The sequence below is a fragment of the Sorex fumeus genome, unplaced genomic scaffold, assembly GCF_029834395.1.
Source record: "Sorex fumeus unplaced genomic scaffold, SorFum_2.1 ptg000061l, whole genome shotgun sequence".
Classification (NCBI taxonomy): domain Eukaryota; kingdom Metazoa; phylum Chordata; class Mammalia; order Eulipotyphla; family Soricidae; genus Sorex; species Sorex fumeus.
This window is the reverse complement of record NW_026606118.1, coordinates 30,435,311-30,458,375: the sequence shown is the minus strand read 5'-3', so window position 1 is coordinate 30,458,375 and position 23,065 is coordinate 30,435,311. Positions and strand designations below refer to the sequence as shown.

Genomic DNA, 23,065 nt, shown 5'->3' with positions numbered 1-23,065 from the left:
CATTCGTGTTTGGGACACGGTTCACAGATACAAAGGCCAAGATACACATGCCAAGGATTTGTCACAAACAAGTCTGGATTGATATTTTTTCCTACATCTTTATCCATTCCCCCAGTTCCCAATGTTTAATAAAATAAAATGCAGTCAATGCTTGCTTCGAGGAGAATCAGAACAAGGCCCAGCAAGTGCTCATTGATAGATTTTCATTCAGGTCTCAGAGGGGATGCTGAAGTTCAGCAAGAAGGAAGAAGGATCGGCTGCCAGCCCGTGGCCACTGGCACCAACTTTCCCATGAACTTCAATTATTTTTGGTTATTGAGAGCCTGACTCCTTAGCACAGCAGAGATGAAAGAGAGTGAGTGGGTGGAGGTGGTGAGAGACAGGCAGCAAAGAGCACCGAGGATTGAACCACCTAACCTCACTCTAATACTCAGTGTCTGAGTGACCTGGGTAACATTTCCATGAAAGCCACTTATGTTCTGGTGAAGAATGCAGATCTGGGGACCCTATCTCAGACCAACTGAGTCACAGTTTCTGGGGGAACTGCATGAATCTACATATTTCTCATGTGTATCCCCATGGATTCTGACACAACATGAGGGAAATGAAGACAACTGCTCTAATGTTGACCAGCCCGGTAGGCCTTCAACCTAAACGTGGTTTAAACTTTTGTAAAGAGTTAGTTTATAAGGCAAGAAAGAAAATAACAGTGGAAGAATACGTAGTATAGCCACAAAAATCCAAAGTGTTTTCTCTCTGGTCCTTAACACAAAAGTTTCCTGATCCCTGTCTAGTGCATTGTAAATAAAAGGCTGTGTTTGAATTTAGCAGTATTCCAGTCCTGCCACAGCTATAAGTGATGCAAGCAGATCTTAAAACTACCTGAGAGTAATAAAATATATAAAGTTGTCATCTAAAAATGCATTTTAATTAGAAGAGGAGAAAGTGTACAAATTCAATTACAGTAAGCATTCTGAAATATCTTTAAAGGTAATTTTTTATTCATGTAACCATGTCAACTATTTTATTAGGTAACAAATATAGCCATAACATTAACCTGTAATAACCACTTGCAAATGTAGTTTTTGTTGGACTTCCTAAATAAAACTTTTTCATACACAGGAGGGAACAATATAATCTGTATCCCAAAATATCCGGTGAATAAAAATACTATACATTCACTGTTACACAAAGGGAAGTAAGATTGAATTTACTATCTTTCTGCTTAAAGTGAGTTTAAGAATTATAGAGCTATTTCACTAAGAGTCCTGAGAAAGAGGCTATGAATTGATTTCAGGAAGAGTTCAGATATTCTCACAGAACCAAAGAGGACTGCATGTGGGAATTATGCCAGAGAGATAAGGCAATCCCAAAGACAAAATACAGTTCCTTTAGGGACGGTTTCTTTTTTTCTGGATGTGGAGGGACTTGATTATAGAATGTACTAATAAATACAGGCTTTAACTGCAGCGGGAGCGATAGTACAGTGGTAGGGTGTTTGCTTTGCGCACTGCCCAACCGGGTTAGATCCCCAGCATTCCATATAGTCTCCCAAGCACCATCAGGAGTAATTCCTTAGTGCAGTGCCAGGAGCAACCTCTGACCCGCACCCCCCACCCCCCCTCACCCCCCCCCCCCCCACACACACACTTTAACTTGCAAGTGGCCGGTCTTTCAGAATTGGAAACTACAGAATCTCACAACTTGGTTTCAGTGTTTTCATTTTTCCTGGAAGACAAGGATTTAAACCTTACTAGCAGCCTTTTTGATAAGGATTTAAACTATATTGCAATTTTTGAGAAACATAGTTTGAAGCACCAGAAAAAAGTCTTGAAACCTGGCCTGCTTCATTCACCATTTAATAAAACTGAATCATTTTAATAACAAAAGGCTTTTTTTACTAAGAGAAATAATTTCTGAGCTAAGTCTGAAATGCTGAGGCACAGGGAGCTCCTACAAAGCCAGTCAGCAGAAGTCTCAAACTTTTCTAAGGTTAAAGGAAAAATAAATGAGTGTGTACAGAGTGAAAAAAAAATCCCCAATGGTACAAGTCTATAAACGGAAGTAAAACTAAAACTCCCCCAAAATCCCCCAGTCAGTAATCCTTATAAATTCAGCACTCATCTCCTCTCTTTACTCCTTCGGGAGCGCCTAGTGAAATGACTAGGAATGTCTTCGATGATTTTTATCTGGTAAAATAGACCCTGCGCTACACCAGGCGTTGGCTACCGACCCCAGCACTTCCCGAACTGCTAAACTTTCCAAATCTTCGAAGCCGGGTGCGGCTGCTCTGCGGGGGAGGGGCTAAGTCCTGAGTCCGCGGACTTTACAGGTGTGTAAAGCAAAGAGCGCACTGCACGCAGGGGGTCGGGGGGGAGCAGGGGCAGCCCGAGTGGGGTGCACAAGGCGCGGACCGCACGGGGTGGGTGGGGCTGGGCGTGTGCCGGGGTGAGAGTGATGGCCATGTGACAGACGCCCGAGCCGGGTGTGCTCCAGGATCTGGAAGAGGAGTCAATGATCTTTGGGGTGCCCCACTGGGGAGAATGAGAGCAGCAGCAGCCCCGCTCGGAGTAGTCAAGTGTCCTTTGTCACCAACAAGCTAAACTGGAGGTGTTTCTTTTTGGAAAAATGCCACCCAAACCCCCCTAGGAAAAAAAAAGCTCCCTGCGCACCCCCATTTCACGAGTTCGCTAACCTGCCTAAAACAAAATCCAATCGCCCATCTCCTCCCTAACCCCCCCCCCCCCACACACACACACACCTGAGCCCCTGCGGCCGCAACTCAGAACCCATGAACTAGTGGTTTGGGTGTGTGTGTGGGGGGGGGGGGGGGGGGTCCCAGAGCCCGTTCAGCCAGCAGGGAGGGGCGCCGGCGCCCGGAGAGGCGGCAGCGGCGGGACGCGGCGCGGGTGCGACCCGGGAGCGGGGTTTGCGCTGCAAAAGGCGCCGCCGCGGTCTCCGGCTGCCCCCCTCCACGCCCCCCTCCCCCGCCCCGGCCCCGGGCTCTGGGCCCGCGCGCCTCCCGGGCCTCGGGCGCGCCAGGCAGAGCGTGGCGGCGCGGGAGCCTGCAGGGAGCGGCGGCCCCGGCCGGCCCGACAGCCCGGCGGGCTGCAGCCAAGGCGACTGCGGAGGCGGCGGGCAGGGCGCGTGCGCACTGCAGGGGCGCCAGATTTGGCGGGAGGGGGAGTGTCCAAAGCTCTTTGTTTGATGGCATCTCTGTTTACAGAGTTTACTCTTTAATATCAACCTGTTTCCTCCTCCTGCTTCGCGACCTCCTCCTCCCCCTCCTCCCCCTCCTCCTCCTCCTCCTCCTACTCCTCCTCCTCCTCCTCCTCTTTCTCCGGAGAAACTTCGCCTCGCCGGTGCGCAGCGCCGCCGAGCAGCCGGGAAAGGACGCAGGCAGGAGGCGGGCAGCGGGAGGCGATAGCCCCGTGCGGTCCCCGCGGCTGCTCCCGGCGGAGCCCCGCGCCCGCCGCGCCATGGCCCGGAGACCCCGGCACAGGTAACGGGGAGCCCGGGACTGGGCGCCAGCGGGTGGGGGTGCGCGGAGCGCCGGGAGAGCAGGTGGGAAACCGACCTCGGAGCTTCTACCCGGCTGTCAGATGCAGCGGGGACTTGGAGCCCCTTCCTGGGCAGCAGGAGCCGCGGGAGAGACGGATGAATGAGAGCCTGCGGGAAACTGATCCCGACGTGGAGAAGCACGTCCTGCCGTTCCTTTTGCAAGTTATACGGAGATAGACTTCCCGAAACGGGGTGGGAGGGAAAAAATGACACCACTTTCCAGCCCGGGGGCAGAGTGGTGCCCACCAGCCACCGGAGCCCACCGGCTCCCCTATTTGATGCCGTTGGTTTGGGCAAGGGAATCCCTGCGTAATTGCTGGATGCATGGCAATTTGTTCGAACTTGGAAGGACAGCATATGGCAGATATAGGGAAAATGCCGGATTGTTTAGTAGCTTAGGTAGTTCATTTAAATTTCATTCATTCTTCTTGGAGTCGGCGAAGAGTGCCAGCTGACAGGCGGCTGGAAAGATGGGGCGGGGGGAGGCACAAGGTACATTTGCAAATGGATTTATGCCCCCCACTCTTGAAGGTTCTAGTCAATATCCTCTGGGAGGCTTTTATTTCTAATGCAAACATTGCACACTCTCCCACACGCGCCCGCGCCGCACATGTCACTGCACTCGGCGCGGCTCGCCGGGATGTGAAGCGAATTCCCTGTGCGTTTTTATTTTTTATTTTTAAGCTTTTTTCGGGGAGAGTCGCCTTGTGGAGGGAGAGGGAGCGGAGAAGCCCGGGGAGGACTATCAGATCTGTCAGGGGTTGGCAGCGCCGCTTGCACGCGCCTCTGGACTTCCCGGAGTGGACCCGCCGCAGCGTCCCGCGCGCGGCCGGGTGCGGGGCGAGCCCGGCGGCGGCGATCAAGATCGCCCCTTCCCGGCAGAGCACGGAGGTGGGCAGCAGCGCCCCGGGAGGCCACAGCCCAGCAGGTCTCTTCCTCTGGACGGGAGGTCCGGGCGCCGCGCTCACACGTGGACGCGGCCGAGGTCGCCACTCCTCCCTCCTGCACCCAGCTCCCGCCATCTCAGCTCGCTGGTGAGGAGGAGGAGGAGGAGGGGTGGTGACCCGATGGACTCTCCACATGCCGATTCTGGGGTGGGGGGGGCAAAGCGAGTCCCACCCTCTATCTCAAGATAGTTTCTTTCCTTTTCTTTTTCTCGCTCTCTCTTTCTTTGCCCCCCTCCCCCCCACGGTTCCGTGTAGTTTTTGAACCGCGGTCGCCGGTCCCCGAGCGGCGCTGGGAAGTTGCAAAGCGCGTAGGTGTAGGTCCTGCAGCAGCACCCCGGGGCCCGGCCTGACCCCGCCCGGGAGCCGCGCCAAGGCCTGGCTGAGAGCCGGAGCCAAAAAAAAAAAAAAAAAAAAAGGAGGCAACTTGGGGGCGGGGGTGGGGGTGAGGGTTGGCACCCTAAGTCTCCGGGCACGGACCCGCGCAGGGAGTGGGGTGGGTGGGGTGGGGTGGGGCGGGTGCACCTTTTTTGTCTTTGGCACTTAACAGATCTTTCGAGTTTCTTTTTCCTTTTTAAAAGCAGAAACTGGGAAGAGGCGGAGGCAGCAGGGAAGGGGGTGCTGGGAGGTGGCGCGGGGGAGCGCTGGTGCCCGGTGATCTCCGTAGTGCCCCCCGCGGGGCGGGGCCGCGCAGGTTCCCTGAGGCTCCCAGGTAGCCGCGAGGGGAGGCGTCCGGGCCGGGCGGGAGTCTTGAACCTGCTTGGGGTGGGGTGGGGGGGGGGCGGGGGAAGAGAAACCCGGGTGCGGGCTCCGAGCCGTTTCTTGCTTGCAAGGCGAGCGTCTACTCGGCAGGCATTAGTAACCAGGTCAGCGAAATGAGTCTGAACCCCTTTTCTAGAATCACAGTAGCAAACGGCCACAGGCACTTCCTCCCGCTCCCCTCCCAGTTCCCAGCCCCCAACGCCTCTTTTCTGTTTTTTTTTTCCGGGCTTTTCTTTTTTTTCTTTTTCTTTTCTTTTTTGGTGCACGGTTTGTTTCCTTGACAGAATGTCACATTCATAGTTGTACTCGTGTGACCACACAGGGTCTGGCAGGTGGAGAGAGAGAGGAGTGCATCAAAGTCTGAAATCAGCCTTTGAAAGTCCTGAGACTGTTGGGTCTCAGATCTTGTCGGAGCAGATACAGGGGAGGTTATTTCAAGTTCTTAGCAGAAATGAATCCTGCTGCTTGGGCTAAGGGGCTGGTTGAGAGCAAGGAAATGGCAAGCAAAGCTCTAAGGCGAGCCCGCGAGCCGAGCCTGCAGCTGCTAGACCCAGGAGCCGAGTGAGCGAGAGCCCCGGCCTCGCCCTGTCCCCTAACGGCCGCTTGAGTACCTGTAGAGGTCACCTGCCACGCTTCCCCCAAGATTTTGGTTTTGCACATGGCTGCTCCCATACTTAGTTGAAGAAGCGAAAAAGACACGGAGCTGTCGTTTGTTAGCACCGGAAAGTGCATTACACATAGAATGCAAACCCTTACGGACGGACAAGGGACTGAAGTCCCCGGGGAGAGGGGAGTGATTTGTTCACCTTCTGCAGCTAGGTGGAGGCGGAACTAGACCTGACCTACACCTTGGCCTTAAGAACCCTAGTGCTAGTTGATGGGCTATTCTCTTATCTAACATTGCTGCCCCCTGTCGGCGGTTGAGCATATATATATGTATTTTGTTCTTGAGCGGAGCTGTTTCCTCCAATCCTGGTTTGGAAAAATGTAGATCTCAGTTAAGGAAAATGTGGTCTCCAGATCTAGACTAAGCCAAGTTCAACTGAGTGGAATTCATGACTCTGCTTTCAGATTACTCTGCTTTTCTTGAATGTTTCACTGAGGGGCGGGGGGATCATTTCATTTGGGGGATTTCCAAGGAATTCCCTATGAATCTTTTAAAAAGGTGCTGACCTACAGCTCTGGAATTAAATATTCTTTCAAATGATGACGCTTAATTTTTTTACTAAAAATAAGATATTGGAATTGTTAAGAATAATCTGTTAACAGTGGAAAACAAGATTAGGCTCTTGTTTGAAAGAATAGACTCTAGATGAAAGTATATATGCTTATAAATTGTTTAGTAGCCTTTTTATTTTATGGTACCGTTTAAAGTTTGGGTCAAATCATGCTTGTCATGCACCCTGAGCCTTCAAATTGTTGTTCAGAATAGTAGTTTTAAATTAGATGATTCTCAAACTCAGGTTTACTGGTAAGTACCTTTACTTTAATTATAGAGAGTCCTATCTATTCTAAGTTTTGTAAGACAAAATGTGATATAAATATAAATTTACTTCCTAAAAATAACTTGTGCTATGAGCACTATGATATTGCTTTATATATTCAGCATATGGTTAATAAAGTATTAAGTTACTCAGAAGTCACCAAAATGCATAATGGTCAACTAGGTTTTCAGAAATCAGCTCTTTTGAAAAACAGCACTGAGGCTTTTCAAAACCATCTGGGGCTTATCCCTTAGTTTTAGGTTAGCTACATTTAAAGATGTTTATAATACCAGTCAGGTGTAGAAAAAGAGTAATATTCTGACCATTGGGTGTTCTAATTATTAGTTACTCTGGAAACTGGGCATTGTAAACATGGCCATAAATTGGATCAACCTGGATTTTAAAACTGTTTGATATTAATGTTATTTATAAAGCAGGTTGATTACTTGATGGTCTTATCCTTTCTCAGGATTTTAAATCTTTCCCTCTTAGATTCTCTTAATCTTCTAATCTTTAAGGGATGACTATAATTACATTGCTGGGTGTGTTCCTTCTAGAATATTTTCTTTTGGTAAAATACCAATCCCATTGGAATAACATAATGGGTTGTTTATTATATTGTGGAAGTATTATTTAAACAATGTGACATATGCCAAAGATTTCAAGTGTGTACTTAAATAAAGGACATGAGCTCTCGTTCTTTTTATTTCCTTAACATTGAGTTTTAAGCCTAAACCTTCATTGGCTGGAAGGTTGCCAAATGTGTAACTTGTCACTGGTCTAATAGTAACAGCAGGTTTAAACATGCAGAGCAATAAGAAAGTGCCAGGTCCTTTGCGGTATCTGTGGATACCAATAACAGCAGAACCAGTTTACAATACTAGAGCAACAGAATGCAGAAAACAATCTTGTTGTGCAAGTTTTCAATTTTATCTTTGTAACCCTTGAAAAGATTGTTGAGGACTTTTGTGTAAATTTTGTAATCCAATATTTTAAATCCTTTGGTTTCAGTACTCGACTGCCCATTTTTGTTTCTGCAGCATATACAGTAGTGATGAGGATGATGAAGACATTGAGATGTGTGACCATGACTATGATGGGCTGCTTCCTAAGTCTGGAAAACGGCATTTGGGGAAAACTAGGTGGACCAGGGAAGAGGTAACTACTAATGTGTTAACAAAGCATTGGGGCAGGAAGGGCTAAAGTGTGTCAATTTATGCATAAAAGTTTCAGCTAACCCACAGGTACTCAAGGTTATCAGTCGGTTCTGGAATGTTCCTTCTAGTTTGCAGCATTCTTACCATGTCCTCACATGCACACTGTTCCATCTACTTCCAACTCTTTGTATTCCTTTGGATGTCTTCTCTGTAACATTTTCTGCTTCTTCTGTCTCCTTCTGCCTTTCCTGTCCTTGTCTGAGTGACCACAACTTTTTTTTATTTCCCTCTTCTTATTCCTTCATTGATGACCTGTGAAGAAGCCAATTCTCTGACAAGTCATCCCTAGCTTCTCCAGTAAGGTTAGATAAGCTTACTTATCCTCCAACCAGTGAAAACACATTCATACTTATTATTGTTGTAGCATATACACCTGCCCAGTAGACTGTAAATCGAATGAGGTCAGGGAGAAATGTTCTTTTTATGGTCCCAGAGCTCAAAATTACTTGACACAAAAAAGAATACAGTAATTGTCTCCTTAGCCACAGTTTCATGTTCCATGGTTTCAGTCATCTCTGGCCAACTAGAATTTGAGAATATTATGTACAATAAGAGATTTTAAGATACCATATTCACAAAAATTTTATCATGGTATATTTTAATTATTATAATATTTATTTATTGTGGCAATTATATTACTGCATCTTATTTATAAACTTGATCATAGTTATTTGTATGTATAGGAAAAATAATATTATAGATAGTGTTCAGTACTACCAGTTTCAAGTATCCTCTGAGAGGGTCAGGGGGTTCTTGAAACCTATCCTGTGAGTTAGAAAAAGAGGACTATAGTTTTAACAAACATTCTGTGAACAAATAATGGGTTGCTACTTTCAAAAACACAATAATCAAAAGAATGAAAAGAGAATTACAGAAATGATATTAATAGATTTATTGCATTTGAATGTTATTGAATATATTATTGAAATATGCATTTTATATTCACTTACATGTGTATGTTCTAAACCCATTCAGTAATGAATGGAAATTTATTTACTTCTCGTGTTTCTTCTGTTGCTAACTTATCAACAGTTTGATCTTTGTAAAAATGGAGAAATACTTAAGGAGAAAATGCTTGAGAAAAGTTGGTTTTTTTCTTAAAAGTCTCAAAAAATTTCAACTAGTTTTAGAATGTCTTATGCTAAATTAAATAGTATGGACTCATCTTCAGTTTCATTCTACCCTGCTTCAGTTAAAACAGAGCACTTGTTGATAGGCAGACAGGACTTCCAATGTACCCCATAAGAAATGCACAGTTTCTGTGCACTTGAGTTATCCTTAGAAACATAAAATTTATGTAATTAACTCACTTCCTAATTTCTATGTCTTTTTCATGCTTGGAACCCACATTCTGTGTAAAATTTCATTTTGCCAAAATATGAATGTTCTCATTCATTTGATAGAGCACATTTTGAAAGACACAACTTGTGAATTGAATGATTTCCCCTTGATATGTCTTTTTGTTTCAATAGTTTTGATTTAAATTGTAAATATATAGTCACAAAAAATACATGATGTTGTTACACCATGCATATTTTTAGATTTAATACAATTCTTTGGAAGATATAGAAGAGGTTGAGTTACTTCTTACTAAAGATTTTATTTATTGCCATATTTGAATCTAACATTGAATATCATTATTTTTCCCCCACAAATGAAAACTTTTAACATTTACCATGTATTAAATATTAAATGTGTCAGGCATTATTCTAAGTGTTTAGCATAATTACCTTATGTAAGTTCCAAATATCAACATTCTTTGTTAAATTAGCCTTCTCACGCTCACTTTTATAGGTGACAATGTAAGTCCCAGGAATGCTAAATGGTAATTTATCACATACCTATATAATTAATCAATAGCTGAGTTAAACCCCGTTCTGTTTTGAATGTAAATAAATCTGTGCTCTAACCAGTGTGTTATGTTAATATGCTATAATTGGATAATTTTGAGCATTTTTCTTTTTCCTGAATTGAATGACTGAAATGGTTTACTCTTGTACTCTAACTTCAGTAGAGTCATATAGTAAATGACTAACAGCCTAGGATTATGTTTAAATGTTTTAGGATGAAAAATTAAAGAAGCTGGTGGAACAGAATGGAACAGATGACTGGAAAGTTATTGCCAATTATCTCCCGGTAAGTTAGTAATTTTTCTTTGTGTTAATGAAAATATCCCAAATATTTAAGAAAAGGTAGAAGAGGCAATTAAGACTTTACAAGTTTGCTGTTCGATAAGAAGTAGGGGTATTCCACAGTTTATAAGCACTGTTTATACTGTCGTGCTTGCAACAACAATTTCCAAGCAGATTCTGAAAGAATTTTATAATACTTTTTGAAACATTTGCTTCTTATTTTATATCCTCACTTATTATGATAATATGCATTAGTGTTGGTGATTTACTATATGGTAAATGACTAAACACATTCTGTTTTCTCCAACTCAAGTTATTTTTAATGGCTGTTTTTGTTAATAGCCATATTTATGGTAACCTGGCTTCAAGCTTTGGGCTCCTTCTAGAATTATCCAAGCAGTTACAAAATATCTGCAATTCCATTATCTTTTATGTTCATACTTTTTATTTTCTCCTTTCTTCCACAAAGTTAGACCCCTTTCTTCTTCTCTTCATGATTAAAATCTTGTTTCCCTACTTGGAACTTTTCATCTTTCTATCCATCCTAGACACCATCGGTCGATGGAGTTTCCTAAAATGAAGCTCTATCTTATCTTTTCAAAACCAGCAACAGTGACTCATAGTCTCACAAATTAAGTAAACAGATGGCCCCAACTTATAACTCCAGTTTTGTTTCCTATTTCCTCTCTGTAAGCAGATTTAGTTGAATTCATTTAACTTTCCCTCCTTTAGGGTCTTGTTCTTCATGGTCCCATCTTCTGGAATGTTCTGTTCATCCTTTGAAGTTATTATGAAGGTTTTTATCTGGATTCTTCCTAAAAAAGCATAGTATCTCTTCCTAAAGAAATGAAATGCTCCTTCTCTAATCATAATATTACTTTGCTTTAGTCTCTTCATACAAATCAAATTACATCTCTCAGTTAATACTTGTCTTTTCCTTCTGGATGATGAAGGAAAAGTCTATCTTTAATTCATCTTTACTCCTTTTGCAATATTAATGCTAACTCTGAATGGAAGCACATCTCTGAATTTGATGGGAAACAAACTCAAATAATTGAAAATGGGTTCCCATAAAAGTTCAATATGGATATGTAAGAAATACTAGTCTTTATGTAGGTTTTTCCATATACCATATACTAAAGTTAAGTTAAATGACAGCCACATGTAAAAAATGAAAGTCATTTAACTCATATAATGGGAGAACTTCTCATTTTAGGTGCAGCTTTGTTATAATTTTGTATGTTCTTTGGCTGCAAATAATTAACAACATATGGGCTCTCCAAATATGTATTAAAATGTTCTTGAATGTTATTATTCTTTATTTTTTATGATAGTTAATTATATGTCTTATTGTACTTATATCCATAGAGCCATGTAGGTTCAAATAGAGAGCATCTTATATACTCTTTAAGTATATTGTCTATTAATGATTCATATTATAAAAAAGCTTTTAAATATATCACATCATATCTTTATGACAGTGTATTGTTTATCTTATTTGATTTAGAATCGAACAGATGTACAGTGTCAGCACCGATGGCAGAAAGTTCTAAACCCTGAGCTCATCAAGGGCCCTTGGACCAAAGAAGAAGATCAGAGAGTAAGTTCTTTCTTTATCAGTACATGAATCACAATTAAGAATATTATCGCAACATCTCTGTTGAATGTTTCCCAACTCAGAGAAATAGGTAAAATGTACAAACAGGAAACAGAGGTCTCTATTCCCTTCTTTCCAATGGATGAAAGCAGATTTATAGAAGTTTTGTAACAATCTTGTAACACTGAAGAATGATTATGCTGACTCATTATATAACATTAAACCATAGGTTATTTTTGTGTGTTTATCTGAAGGTGATAGAGCTTGTACAGAAATACGGTCCGAAACGTTGGTCTGTTATTGCCAAGCACTTAAAGGGGAGAATTGGAAAACAATGTAGGGAGAGGTGGCATAACCACTTGAATCCAGAAGTTAAGAAAACCTCCTGGACAGAAGAGGAAGACAGAATTATTTACCAGGCACACAAGAGACTGGGGAACAGATGGGCAGAAATCGCAAAGCTACTGCCTGGACGGTAATAATATGTACAAAATTTATTGGTGGGGAAGAATGAGGGAATGGGTCTTGAACATTCTGTTTTAAATGTATGTTGAATGAATTTCATCAACCATAGTGTTTCATTATGTAACCTAGATCTATAATCTATTAGAACTAGGGATATCTTTGAGTTTATCTAAGTTTATTTCAGAATGTATCCAACAGTGAATCTTGGACCAAGTCATTCAGGTTTCTCAGACTCAATTTCCCCATTTGCAAAGTGAGCAATAACCCACTTCACAAGGCCAGTGTTCTATCAAGTAAAATGAATGACAAAGCACCATTTTAACCACAAAATTTTATTCACCTAGAAGTAAACTGAGGACAGACATTTCTCTGGTGTTCCTTCCGAGTGAAGGGACCAGACGGGCTTGGGTATCAGTTTCCTTACCCAATTTATCACTTGACTTAATCTTTTTTTTCCTTGAACAACAAAAAGAGCAAAGTTTAGAAGCATTCTTTTGCTGTTAGCTTCTTAAATTATTTAAGTTAGTGTTATGCTTTCTTTTTGAGGCTTTTAGAGGCAGGACCTGAGGGATATCAATGAAAGTTCATTCATGTCCTATTTTCCCTGCTTGAACAATTGTAGCAGTATTTGTTTAATTTGGAAAATATATTTTATTTAAACGTTACATAAAAGTAATTTCATAAAAATATTTTTACAGACCTTTTATTCTTGAGCTTCACCACTAGGAAGTGGAGCAAGTGATCTTTCTAAAGCAACATATGGCCCTGCTGGTTTATGCAGGACTCTCCTGCGATATCCCAAAGCAGTTCTTCACTCGTGAGTCAGTAATACAAGGTGGCCTTTTCGCCCATAGGGTTTGAGGTAATGAGGCGATGAGGCGATGTGCTCTCATTTTTATAACATTTAGGGGACAACTGAACTTCCTCTTTCTTTAGTTTAGATCCCTGTACCCTCATCATAAGGGCCCATCAAAAGGAAGGCCTAAAATGTTTTTTTTAATTGAGGAACTGTTTTCCTGAGAACTGAAAGACTTTAGTAAAAGTGCTTAGAAGTTTGAAAATATATGAGGAGTTTGCATCTGGCTCTTCTGAATCCCATTCTCCATTTTTATCTCTATCTGGTGGGAGAATAATTGGGGTGGTTTTCAAAAGGTGGGAGGTTTTCTTTGTTTCAGAATTTCTAACTGGGGCTAACTGAGATGAAAAATGAATGACCAAACATCATCAATATCAGCATCGTTATAATATGTTAATCTTTACTTTTGTGGTATTTGCTGGTTGACCCTTCTAAGCCATATGCAGAGGAATAATTTTCTAAAACAATCAGAACTTAAGGTGGTTTTAGTCTTATACCATGGAACAGTCAGACTGTGTATGAATGATTGTTGCAAAATGTTTAAAATGTTTCCAACTTTTTGGAAAATAGTACACATTTTATACTACGTAATAAGAAAATCTGTATTTTTAGTGAGACATTAGAAAAAACATGATTTTACATGTTTTTACAATAATTAAAAAGAAGAAAGAGACTATGAGTGGACCAAAGAAAAGGTCTCTGTTAGAGACAGTTTTCTGTCAATTAACTCTAATCTGAATTGAAATTATTGTTTGTAAAATTTGTATGTGATATATTTCTGTGCAGAACTGATAATGCTATCAAGAACCACTGGAATTCTACAATGCGTCGGAAGGTTGAACAGGAAGGTTATCTGCAGGAGACTTCTAAAGCCAGCCCGCCAACAGTGGCCACAAGTTTTCAGAAGAACAGTCATTTGATGGGTTTTGCTCCACCTTCAACCCAACTCCCTCCAACTGGCCAGCCTTCTGTGAACAATGACTATCCCTATTATCACATTTCTGAAGCCCCAAATGTAAGCCATTCCTGAGAATTTAGTTTATGAGGAGAAATGCTAATTTTACCTTCAAATGCAGTTGCATGATCTTGCTTTCACAAAAATGATCATGAAGATTCATGCTTTCCTTCCTCTGAAGTAGACAAGGCTATCCTGTCATCCCTGAAATACATCTGGAACAAAGCCATTAAGTGATTTTTCCACCGTTATACAACTCACAGAGATTGGTGCTCACTAGAATTCAAGTTGTATGAGCCTGGATTGCAGTTTCAAATCTAATTTGTAGTTACCTTTTGAGTGTTGATTTACTTACAGAGGAAGAATGGAGGATTTCTCTTCCATAATAAAATTTGAAAGAGGAAACAGTTTGATATTGAATTTCAACAGGGGTCTCTTAATATTTTAATGGTTCAATATTTAACTTCTTTCTCTGAATCGAGTTGGATTTGTGACATTTTCATCTCTTTGAATCCTTTCCCATACTTAAATTGGGGAAAAGAAACATTCACGATGTATATAGGAAGGTAATGAAATTATGGAAGAGGAAGAGCAAAGATGAAAAATCAAGAAATTGTTATTTTAGAAGTAATAATAATAAATGCTAAAAAATAAGAATAAAGAAGTCATACGCAATCTCTGTGTAAATCATATTAACAAGTAGTCTTGTCTTTTCTCTATCTCCTCCATGTATTTGACTATAGACTTTCCAGAAAGTAAGTCACCAAACGTAAGTTAGAGAGGCTGTGCTCTTTACTAACACTCATAATTACTTCCCTCAAAATACTGTATTTATAAATGACTGTTGTTATCACTTTTCCCATCAACTTCTTTCATACATTTTTAAAAATTATTTTAGGTATTTTTACCTAAATTAGATTGTGTCTTTAATAAGGAACACTTCCCATTAGGAAAAATGAGTGCTTTGCATTTCTTTCACTCTGTTACTTGAGCTATTTAGCCATCTTAAAAGGCCTTGCTAAAATTTTCAAATTAAAATGTGATCTAGTGAATTTTTATCTGTAGAGTTTTTTTTTTCCTTCTCAGTCTTAGAGGCAAACCTCAGAAAGTCAAGTCCCCTGAAGTATATATAACCATGAATGAGTTGGCTTGTAAGTGCTTTGCTTTTTTTTTTTCTAGATCCCAGGTCATGTCCCATATCCTGTAGCGTTACATGTAAATATCGTCAATGTCCCTCAGCCAGCTGCTGCAGCCATTCAGGTAAGGACATTTCTGGTCACATCCTGAAAGAAACACATTGACATTCACTTGACCAATGGAAGAAAAAGGGGAAGGGAACCGCAGAGCCAGAGGTGGAATTCTGACCAGCTATTTGCTTTCTTTCACTTCCACTGAGAATTGCCTCTGGCCTTCTGGCTCTTTGATACTGTCAGTTGAAAGGGCTCCTCAGAGCTTGCTGTAGCCCCCGAGGAGTCCCTTGGGATTTTGTGTGTTCCTTCATGAATTGCAGACCACAACCATTGTATTTACCACTTCCAATCAAACATTTGTCTTCCCCCCTTCCTAAATTTTTAATTTTAGAGACACTATAATGATGAAGATCCTGAGAAAGAAAAGCGGATAAAGGAATTAGAATTGCTCCTAATGTCAACTGAGAATGAACTCAAAGGACAGCAGACACTGCCAGTAAGAACCCTGACTTTACCGGGGATGGGAACTAGCAATTTTACCACAGTGCCCATCTCAATTTACTTCTTCCTTCTGACTATTACACTTTATCTACTTATCTATTAATAGTGTTTATAAGTAAAATGTAGTTGATATCAGAATATGTTGATTTAATTGAAAGTGACCATTTCATGTTGCAATAGACAATATCTAGTTGCGATTATTATTATTCCCTTTTAAAAAAGAACTAGAATCAATTCAGAAACTAGTAAAAATAAAATTCATGCAAGTACGCCAGTTTTACAATTTTTTGTCTATATGGTGCCTATTCATTTGACTTTTTTACTATTATTTTTCTTAACCTAGATTTTTATACTTTTTAATTTCAAATGTGATTTGATTTTTGCTCAGCATGTAGACGTAAAGATACGTATAAATAATCTCTCTATACACATCAGTTGCTGTCTTTTGTTTGCATGTACAAACGCTATATGGATCATTACTGAATTTCTGCATCTTTTTTAGTAATCAGGCAGTTAAGTAGGAAAGCAGCTTGTACTTTATAACATCTGGAGTTAAACAAGAAGGAGAATAAAAGAGCTGTGATATCCAGTAGATACTCTAAGAACTAAATTTCTCTTTGGTTAAAGAATAAAATGGTTATGGGCATATATGTAAGTTCAGCCACTTTTTAACTTTAGTTACTGTTTTGCAATTTCTCTTGTTGCATGGTCATGCTGAAAGGAACCTTCTGTTAATTTGCTCTTCTGCTTTCTTAACCACTTCAATTTGGCAGCCCTTCAATGGATCACTGCAATATGTAGCAGTAGAAGGGGACAGAGCAACAAGAATAGATGTCGATGAAAGAATTCTAAGTCTTGTCTTCCCTAGCCTTTTTGTAGATTATAATGAGACTAAAATAGTTCTTAGTTGACAACCAACGTGTATGCTCCTATAGGCTGTCATGTTAGAGTGGATTGTTTTATTTTGTTTTTGGGGCGATCATCAGTTGTGCTTAGGGCTTACTCCTGGCTCTGTGCTAAGGAATCGTTTGGGGGACCATAGGTAATGGCAAGGATCAAACCTAGATCATCTTCCTGCAAGGCATGTGTCTTACCTGCTGTACCATATCCTCCTGCCCCTAAAGTAGAATTTTAAGGCACTTCAATCTGCAAGTTGATAACATAGTCCTTCTATTTGCAATTTTAGCTAAATTAAGGTAGTCAATTAACAATCACAATTAAGTCAGATGACAAGGTAGTCATATAGATCAAACTGTACCATCATTAAAAAGCAAGGTCTTTCTTACATTGATGAAAGGAAACATCTTGACAATTGTTTCATAGGCATAAGTTTTTAGATGATGAAACTACGTTTATCTTTCCTCCAACAGCATCTGATACCTTGTGCAACTTCATTGCTAAGTTCCTTTTCCCTTTCTTCTCCGTGCTCTTTCTTTATCCCCCACCCTGACTGGTTTAGACCCAGAACCACACATGTAGCTACCCTGGGTGGCACAGCACCGCCATTGCCGACCACACCAGACCTCATGGGGACAGTGCACCTGTTTCCTGTTTGGAAGAACACCACTCCACTCCATCTCTGCCAGTGGATCCTGGCTCCCTACCTGAAGAAAGCGCCTCTCCGGCCAGGTGCATGATCATCCACCAAGATGCCATTCTGGATAATGTTAAGAACCTCTTAGAATTTGCAGAAACACTCCAATTTATAGATTCTGTAAGTAGAATCGTTAAGGCAGTTACTGTTTTTTGGAAAGGGAATTAGAAATCCACTTCTTAAATCATTGCCACTTTCTGTAGCAAATACCATGATTTTAGCCTCTATTAGTATTGAAGGTAAAAATATTCTCTTTACTCTTAGAATGTACGGTTTTGCAAAGATCTGCTTTCATGAGCAGATAAAAAGGCAGCTTTTCACACCTTTTTCTTTAAACTGCATAATTTTTAAAATAATGAAGTCCATGACCTATAAGTTGAGTTTGGGTGGTGAGAATGATGTCTTAGTTTATTTTTTTAATTATTTTTGTTTTTAATACTTTATGACTTTTTGGTTTCTCTAGAGTTGGGCTTTGTTTCTGGGTAGGTGATGCACTAAATTATGTCTACTCAAAGCTTAAAGCAGTTTTTTTTAATTTATAGTATTTGAAATAATCAGTTTATTTATGGTATGGGATTTTCTCAAAAGAAATTGAGTATAGATTAACAGTCCCAGTTGGTTCCTGAGAGAAGTCTTTAGTGAAACATGTAAGAGCAGTACTTCCAAAGCAATGTTCAATGTATTTCCTTGGTTTCCCAGTTGGTTAGGCAACACTGATTGTATAGCTATCAGATGAGGGATGGACATTGCAAATGTGTCAGCCTTTTCTAGACTGCTCATTTGCAACGTGCCTTTTCTTTTTGGTTTGCATGCAAATGATATAGTACGGAAAGGTCTCTGGAGTGCACACGTAGGGTCAGCCTTGAGGCAGCTGGGCGGACTGCTCCATACTGTAAAACCAATCATTCATTAATCCCAGCGCTGCTGCTTCTCCAGAAACCAAACCAGGGCCCTGGGTGTTTTCTCTGCACTCAGCCTCTCTTTGTCAGTGCTGTGTTTCAGGTGATGGCACACATCATGCACACACAGTCTCAAAAGTCTGCGCCTCCCACATTGTTTCAGGATTCTTCATCACGGTGTGATCTCAGCAGTTTTGAATGCTTTGAAGAAGCAGATTTTTCACCTAGCCAACAGCATGCAGGCAAAGCCCTACAGCTTCAGCAAAGGAAGGGCAGTGTGAATAAACCGGCAGGAGAGCCTAGCACGAGGGTGCGCAGACGCAAGTTGAGTGAGGGTTCACTTGACTCGCTCAAGCCCTTACCTCCTCCAAGGCCCAGCACAATTCCTCTGGTCATCCTTCGAAAAAGGCGGGGCCAGGCCAGCCCCTTAGCCACTGGAAACGCTAGCTCTTTGACATTTGCTGACGCCAGCAGTTCAACTCCCAAGCGTTCCCCTGTCAAAAGCCTGTCCTTCTCCCCCTCACAGGTAGAGCACAATTTCTGCACAGCTGTTACTAATGTTCAACAGGCACCTGAGCCTTAATAATCTAGAAACTAATCCTTTGGAACAAATGACTAATCACTGTTTTCCCTCCCTGATTTTATTTCATCATTGAATCTGTTGCTAAGTCATATTGCCTGCCCAAGTTTAGGCTGTTAGTAGGCTAAACTGGCGTTTCTGTCCCTCTCTTACTTTGCATTGATGTGGAGGAAGAAGGCTAGATGCATGGAATGAGCTTTTACATCCTCTTGGAGTTTAACGTTGCTAGCCCTTCTTTCTTCTCTCACCTCTCTTCCCTCTTTGGAAAATTTTTACAAGATTTTCTGCTTTTTTGTTCTCATGTGATTCACTGACCCGGAGAGGGAAACCAAAGTGTGTTTAAATAACATTTGAAATTTTAAAGATTCCCACTCATCTTTAAGTGGGAAAATTTGGGGGAAAGGATGAAGCTACTTAAAAGAATAATTGTGTTTTCACTTCAATTTCTCAACATTGAATCTTTTCTCTTGTGCTATATGAGAATTTTTGCCAATGAATATTGTTTCATTTTTCTGAAATATTTTTGCAGTTGTTCATTCATATCTATTTTGGCATGGAAATTATCATTCTTAGTTGATGCATGTGTTCTCTCATATTAAAATCATGAAACTTGATATTTTAGAGTTTTAAATCATTTTTTCAATTATGTTTGTTAGCTTTCGAATGAACAAATGATGTGCTAACAAAATTTATCTTGTATTTTTGCTTGTACTTTTGAAAATGTGTTCTGGGAATATTTTTTCCACAAGACTTTAATAGATCTTGCAGAAGAATGTCCGTTTAAGGTAGAAGTTTGGGAAACCAGGAGTCAAAGAAAATTAAGTTTGTTTTATTGCAGATCTTCGCTAAATCAGCATAGTGATGTGCATTGTGAATTTGCAGGAGGAGATCATGATTAAGTGTGTTTCCCAAACTTATTTTACCTTGGAACTGTACTTTCCCAGGACATTAATATTCTGAGACACACAACATATTAGTTAGGAATTTTCCATGTAATATATAAGCCTTCAATAATTATGGATCTTTAAAGAAAGAAAACAAAGTACAAAAGAAAAAGCATCAATTTCCACTTTAATGCCAACAAAAAGCGCATCCCAACCCCACTAATAGCAATAACAATTTATAGAAAATATTTTCTTGGGATGTTGTAAGGAATTTTTTGGCACTGAGCCTAGGTTTTATTTCTTGGAAGTCACATTCCCAATATTTAGAGCTCAATTGAAGTAAAACAATTTTCTGTCCTAGACTACATGCTGGTTGACCTCTTTATTATTTTAAGTAGCGGGTCAGTAAAACATACTTGCCTGTTATTAAGGTGTACTTTTAATGAAACTAAATCATCACTGCTTAATCTAAGTAAATTTTTTTCCTCCTATTCAGTTTTTAAACACTTCCAGTAACCATGAAAACTTAGACTTGGAAATGCCTTCTTTAACTTCCACGCCTCTCAATGGTCACAAATTGACTGTTACAACACCATTTCATAGGGACCAGACTATGAAAACCCACAAGGAAAATACCATGTAAGTCCTTGCTCCCAGAAGAAAATTATCTGTCTGACTATCTATCTATCTATCTATCTATCTATCTATCTATCTGTCTGTCTTTCTATCTATATGTGAAATATAATTCCCAATGTGTGTGTATAGTTTGCTGATCTATTTGTGTGACCTAGCCAAAATTTTTTTCTATGTTTAATATGCTGGCCTTGAGCATGTTACATTTTAGACATGAATGGTGGGAGGAGAAACTAAATAACCTTTTGGAGTTCACCTCAATTTTTTTTCTCTGTGCAGAGATGGTTTTCTTTCCTTTTTGGGGGGTGTGGGGGTGGAGGTCACAGTGAGGTTGGTCATACCCTGCAGTGCTCAGGGCTTGCTACTGGCTCTTCACTGAGGGGTCACTCCTAACTGGGCTCTGGAGAACATATATGGTGCTGGGGATTAAATCCGGGTATGCCATGTTTAAGGCAAGCCTATTGGCCTAATTATCTTCCTGGCCCCAGTTTTCTTATAACTTTGCCATTTCATTTTTCTATTTGTTCAGTATGGCCTTTTTCTTCTTCACAGAAAAAAAAAATTTTATTTGCTTTGGGGATGGGCTGGAGCAATAGCACAGCGGGTAGGGCGTTTGCCTTGCACGCAGCTGACCCAGCCGACCCGAGTTTGATTCCTCCGCCCCTCTTGGAGAGCCCAGCAAGCTACCGAGAGTATCTTGCCCACCCGGCAAAGCCTGGCAAGCTACCCGTGACGTATTCTATATGCCAAACACAGTAACAAGTCTCACAGTGTTACTGGGCCCTCTCAAGCAAATCGATGAACAACAGGAGGACAGTGCTACAGTGCTATGGTGCTTTGGGGACATACCCGGCAGTCCTCTGGGTCTACTCTTGCTCTGAGCTCAGGGGTCACTCCTTCAGGGTCTCAAGGGACCATGGGATCGAATTATGTTGGCTGCATGTGAGGCAAGCATCCTTCTCATGATACAATCTCTCCAGCCCACCGAAATTATTTTAACCCCTTTCCCTCTTGGAATATAGACGTCAAAATAAGAATTTTTTACTTAGTTTATAAATGTATTTTTTTTCTTTTTGAAAATTTCCTATTAAGAGATCCTCCTCTAATATCCCAGGAATACTTTTAATTAGAACTCAAGAAATCACTAAGAATTTATTTATATTACTTATATTTATATATAAATATATTTATATTGCAATGACAGTTTAATTATAAATAAATGATAGATCATCAAAATGAATTAGATGAAATCATTAAAAGAAATACAGTCTTATTATTCCCAAAAACAATAAATATATGTCTTCCATTGTATGCTTTGTTTTAATGAATAAATAGAAATTGATTTATAAATAATATAGGATCTTTACAATGCTTAGACCATTAAAAGATCTAGGTGCACTGTTTGTGCCTTCAGAACCATTAAAGGAAGATAACATGTATTTTAATGTTTTACATCTTGGGGTATATTTTGATATGTCTGATTATATGTCATGTACACATTAACTTTTTTGACAATGCATACGTGATTAACCACTATGCCCAAGCTCATATGTAATAGGGAATGCAATGGAATGGATATGTATTCTTTGATATTGAACCAACACTTGCTTTCTTCTTAAGTTTTAGAACTCCAGCTATCAAAAGGTCAATTCTGGAAAGCTCTCCAAGAACTCCTACACCATTCAAACATGCACTGGCAGCTCAAGAAATTAAATATGGTCCTCTTAAGATGCTAGTAAGTTTTGGCAATGCTCTTGGCTTTATTGGGTTTACTAGTTCAGGCAGAATTTTTCCTCTGATCCAAACATTCCCATTCTTCCTGCAGCCTCAGACACCCTCTCATCTAGTCGAAGACCTACGTGATGTTATCAAACAGGAATCTGATGAATCTGGAATAGTTGCTGAGTTTCAAGAAAATGGGCCACCTTTACTGAAGAAGATCAAACAGGAGGTAAGCACAAAACCTTTGGGAAGGAATCTATTGTGCCGCCTGCTCTCTGATCTTGATGGGTGCACTTGATGCACTTGGTACCTGCTCCACAGAAGCTTGTCAGACAAGGCCCAGGGAGATAGTTTAAAGACCTCGAACTCATACTCTTCTTGAGGGGGCTCTGGGTGTAGTCCTTGTCCCCATCGGGTGTCAAACATCATTTGGAGTGAGCCCGAGCACTGAGTCATTAAGTCTCTCCCAAGCATCACTGGGTGCTCTCCCAAAATTTAAAACAAAAAGATTTCAAAGAAGGTGAAGCTGCTAAGATAAATTGTCAGACCGTAGGCATGTGGTCTGTCATTGGGACACCAAGCTACTTCTGTCTGCTTTCCATTTGAACTGAAAGCATGCTAGAGAGGATAAGGAAAGGGAAGGAAGCAGCTTCTAGAACTAGAGAAAAGGAATCTACTTTTAACGATTGGCAAGAATATTTCCACCAGGTTTAGTTAGCTGCAATACTTCTTGGATTTACTTATTTTCATGGAAAACAAAGTGTCTGAGAGACTGGTCAGAAATTAGTTCAGTTTTTCCCAGCTCTATTGAAATATAAGTCACAAGTGAAATAGTGAGATATTTAAAATGTTTAACATACTGATTTGATATGCACATACATAGTTGAAAGAGCCTCACCATTTAATGATTAACAATTCATCATCCTCTTTTTTGTTTGTTTGTTTTGGAGAGAGATTCCTGGCAGTGTTTGAGGGCCACCAGGAATACACTCCTCTGTGCTCAGCAAGCCACGAAATGTCAGGGTCTGAACCCAGGGCTTTCTTCATAAAGGGCCATATTCATATGAATATCCTTATTAATGGAAGGCA

General features: G+C 40.7%; 1 protein-coding gene across 1 annotated transcript in view; it reads left to right on the top strand.

Annotated features, from left to right (window-relative positions):
- Positions 1-3,362: 3,362 nt before the first annotated feature.
- MYB (MYB proto-oncogene, transcription factor) overlaps positions 3,363-23,065 on the top strand; it is a 37,034-nt gene continuing 17,331 nt past the window's right edge. The window contains exons 1-13 of the mRNA XM_056126206.1: positions 3,363-3,502; positions 7,792-7,909; positions 10,033-10,104; positions 11,608-11,700; positions 11,952-12,172; positions 13,805-14,033; positions 15,153-15,233; positions 15,555-15,659; positions 17,124-17,378; positions 18,321-18,683; positions 20,118-20,260; positions 21,875-21,989; positions 22,080-22,205. Of these exons, the coding sequence (XP_055982181.1) occupies positions 3,480-3,502; positions 7,792-7,909; positions 10,033-10,104; positions 11,608-11,700; positions 11,952-12,172; positions 13,805-14,033; positions 15,153-15,233; positions 15,555-15,659; positions 17,124-17,378; positions 18,321-18,683; positions 20,118-20,260; positions 21,875-21,989; positions 22,080-22,205 (1,944 nt within the window). The 5' untranslated portion in view covers positions 3,363-3,479. The remainder of the gene's footprint in view (positions 3,503-7,791; positions 7,910-10,032; positions 10,105-11,607; positions 11,701-11,951; positions 12,173-13,804; positions 14,034-15,152; positions 15,234-15,554; positions 15,660-17,123; positions 17,379-18,320; positions 18,684-20,117; positions 20,261-21,874; positions 21,990-22,079; positions 22,206-23,065) is intronic.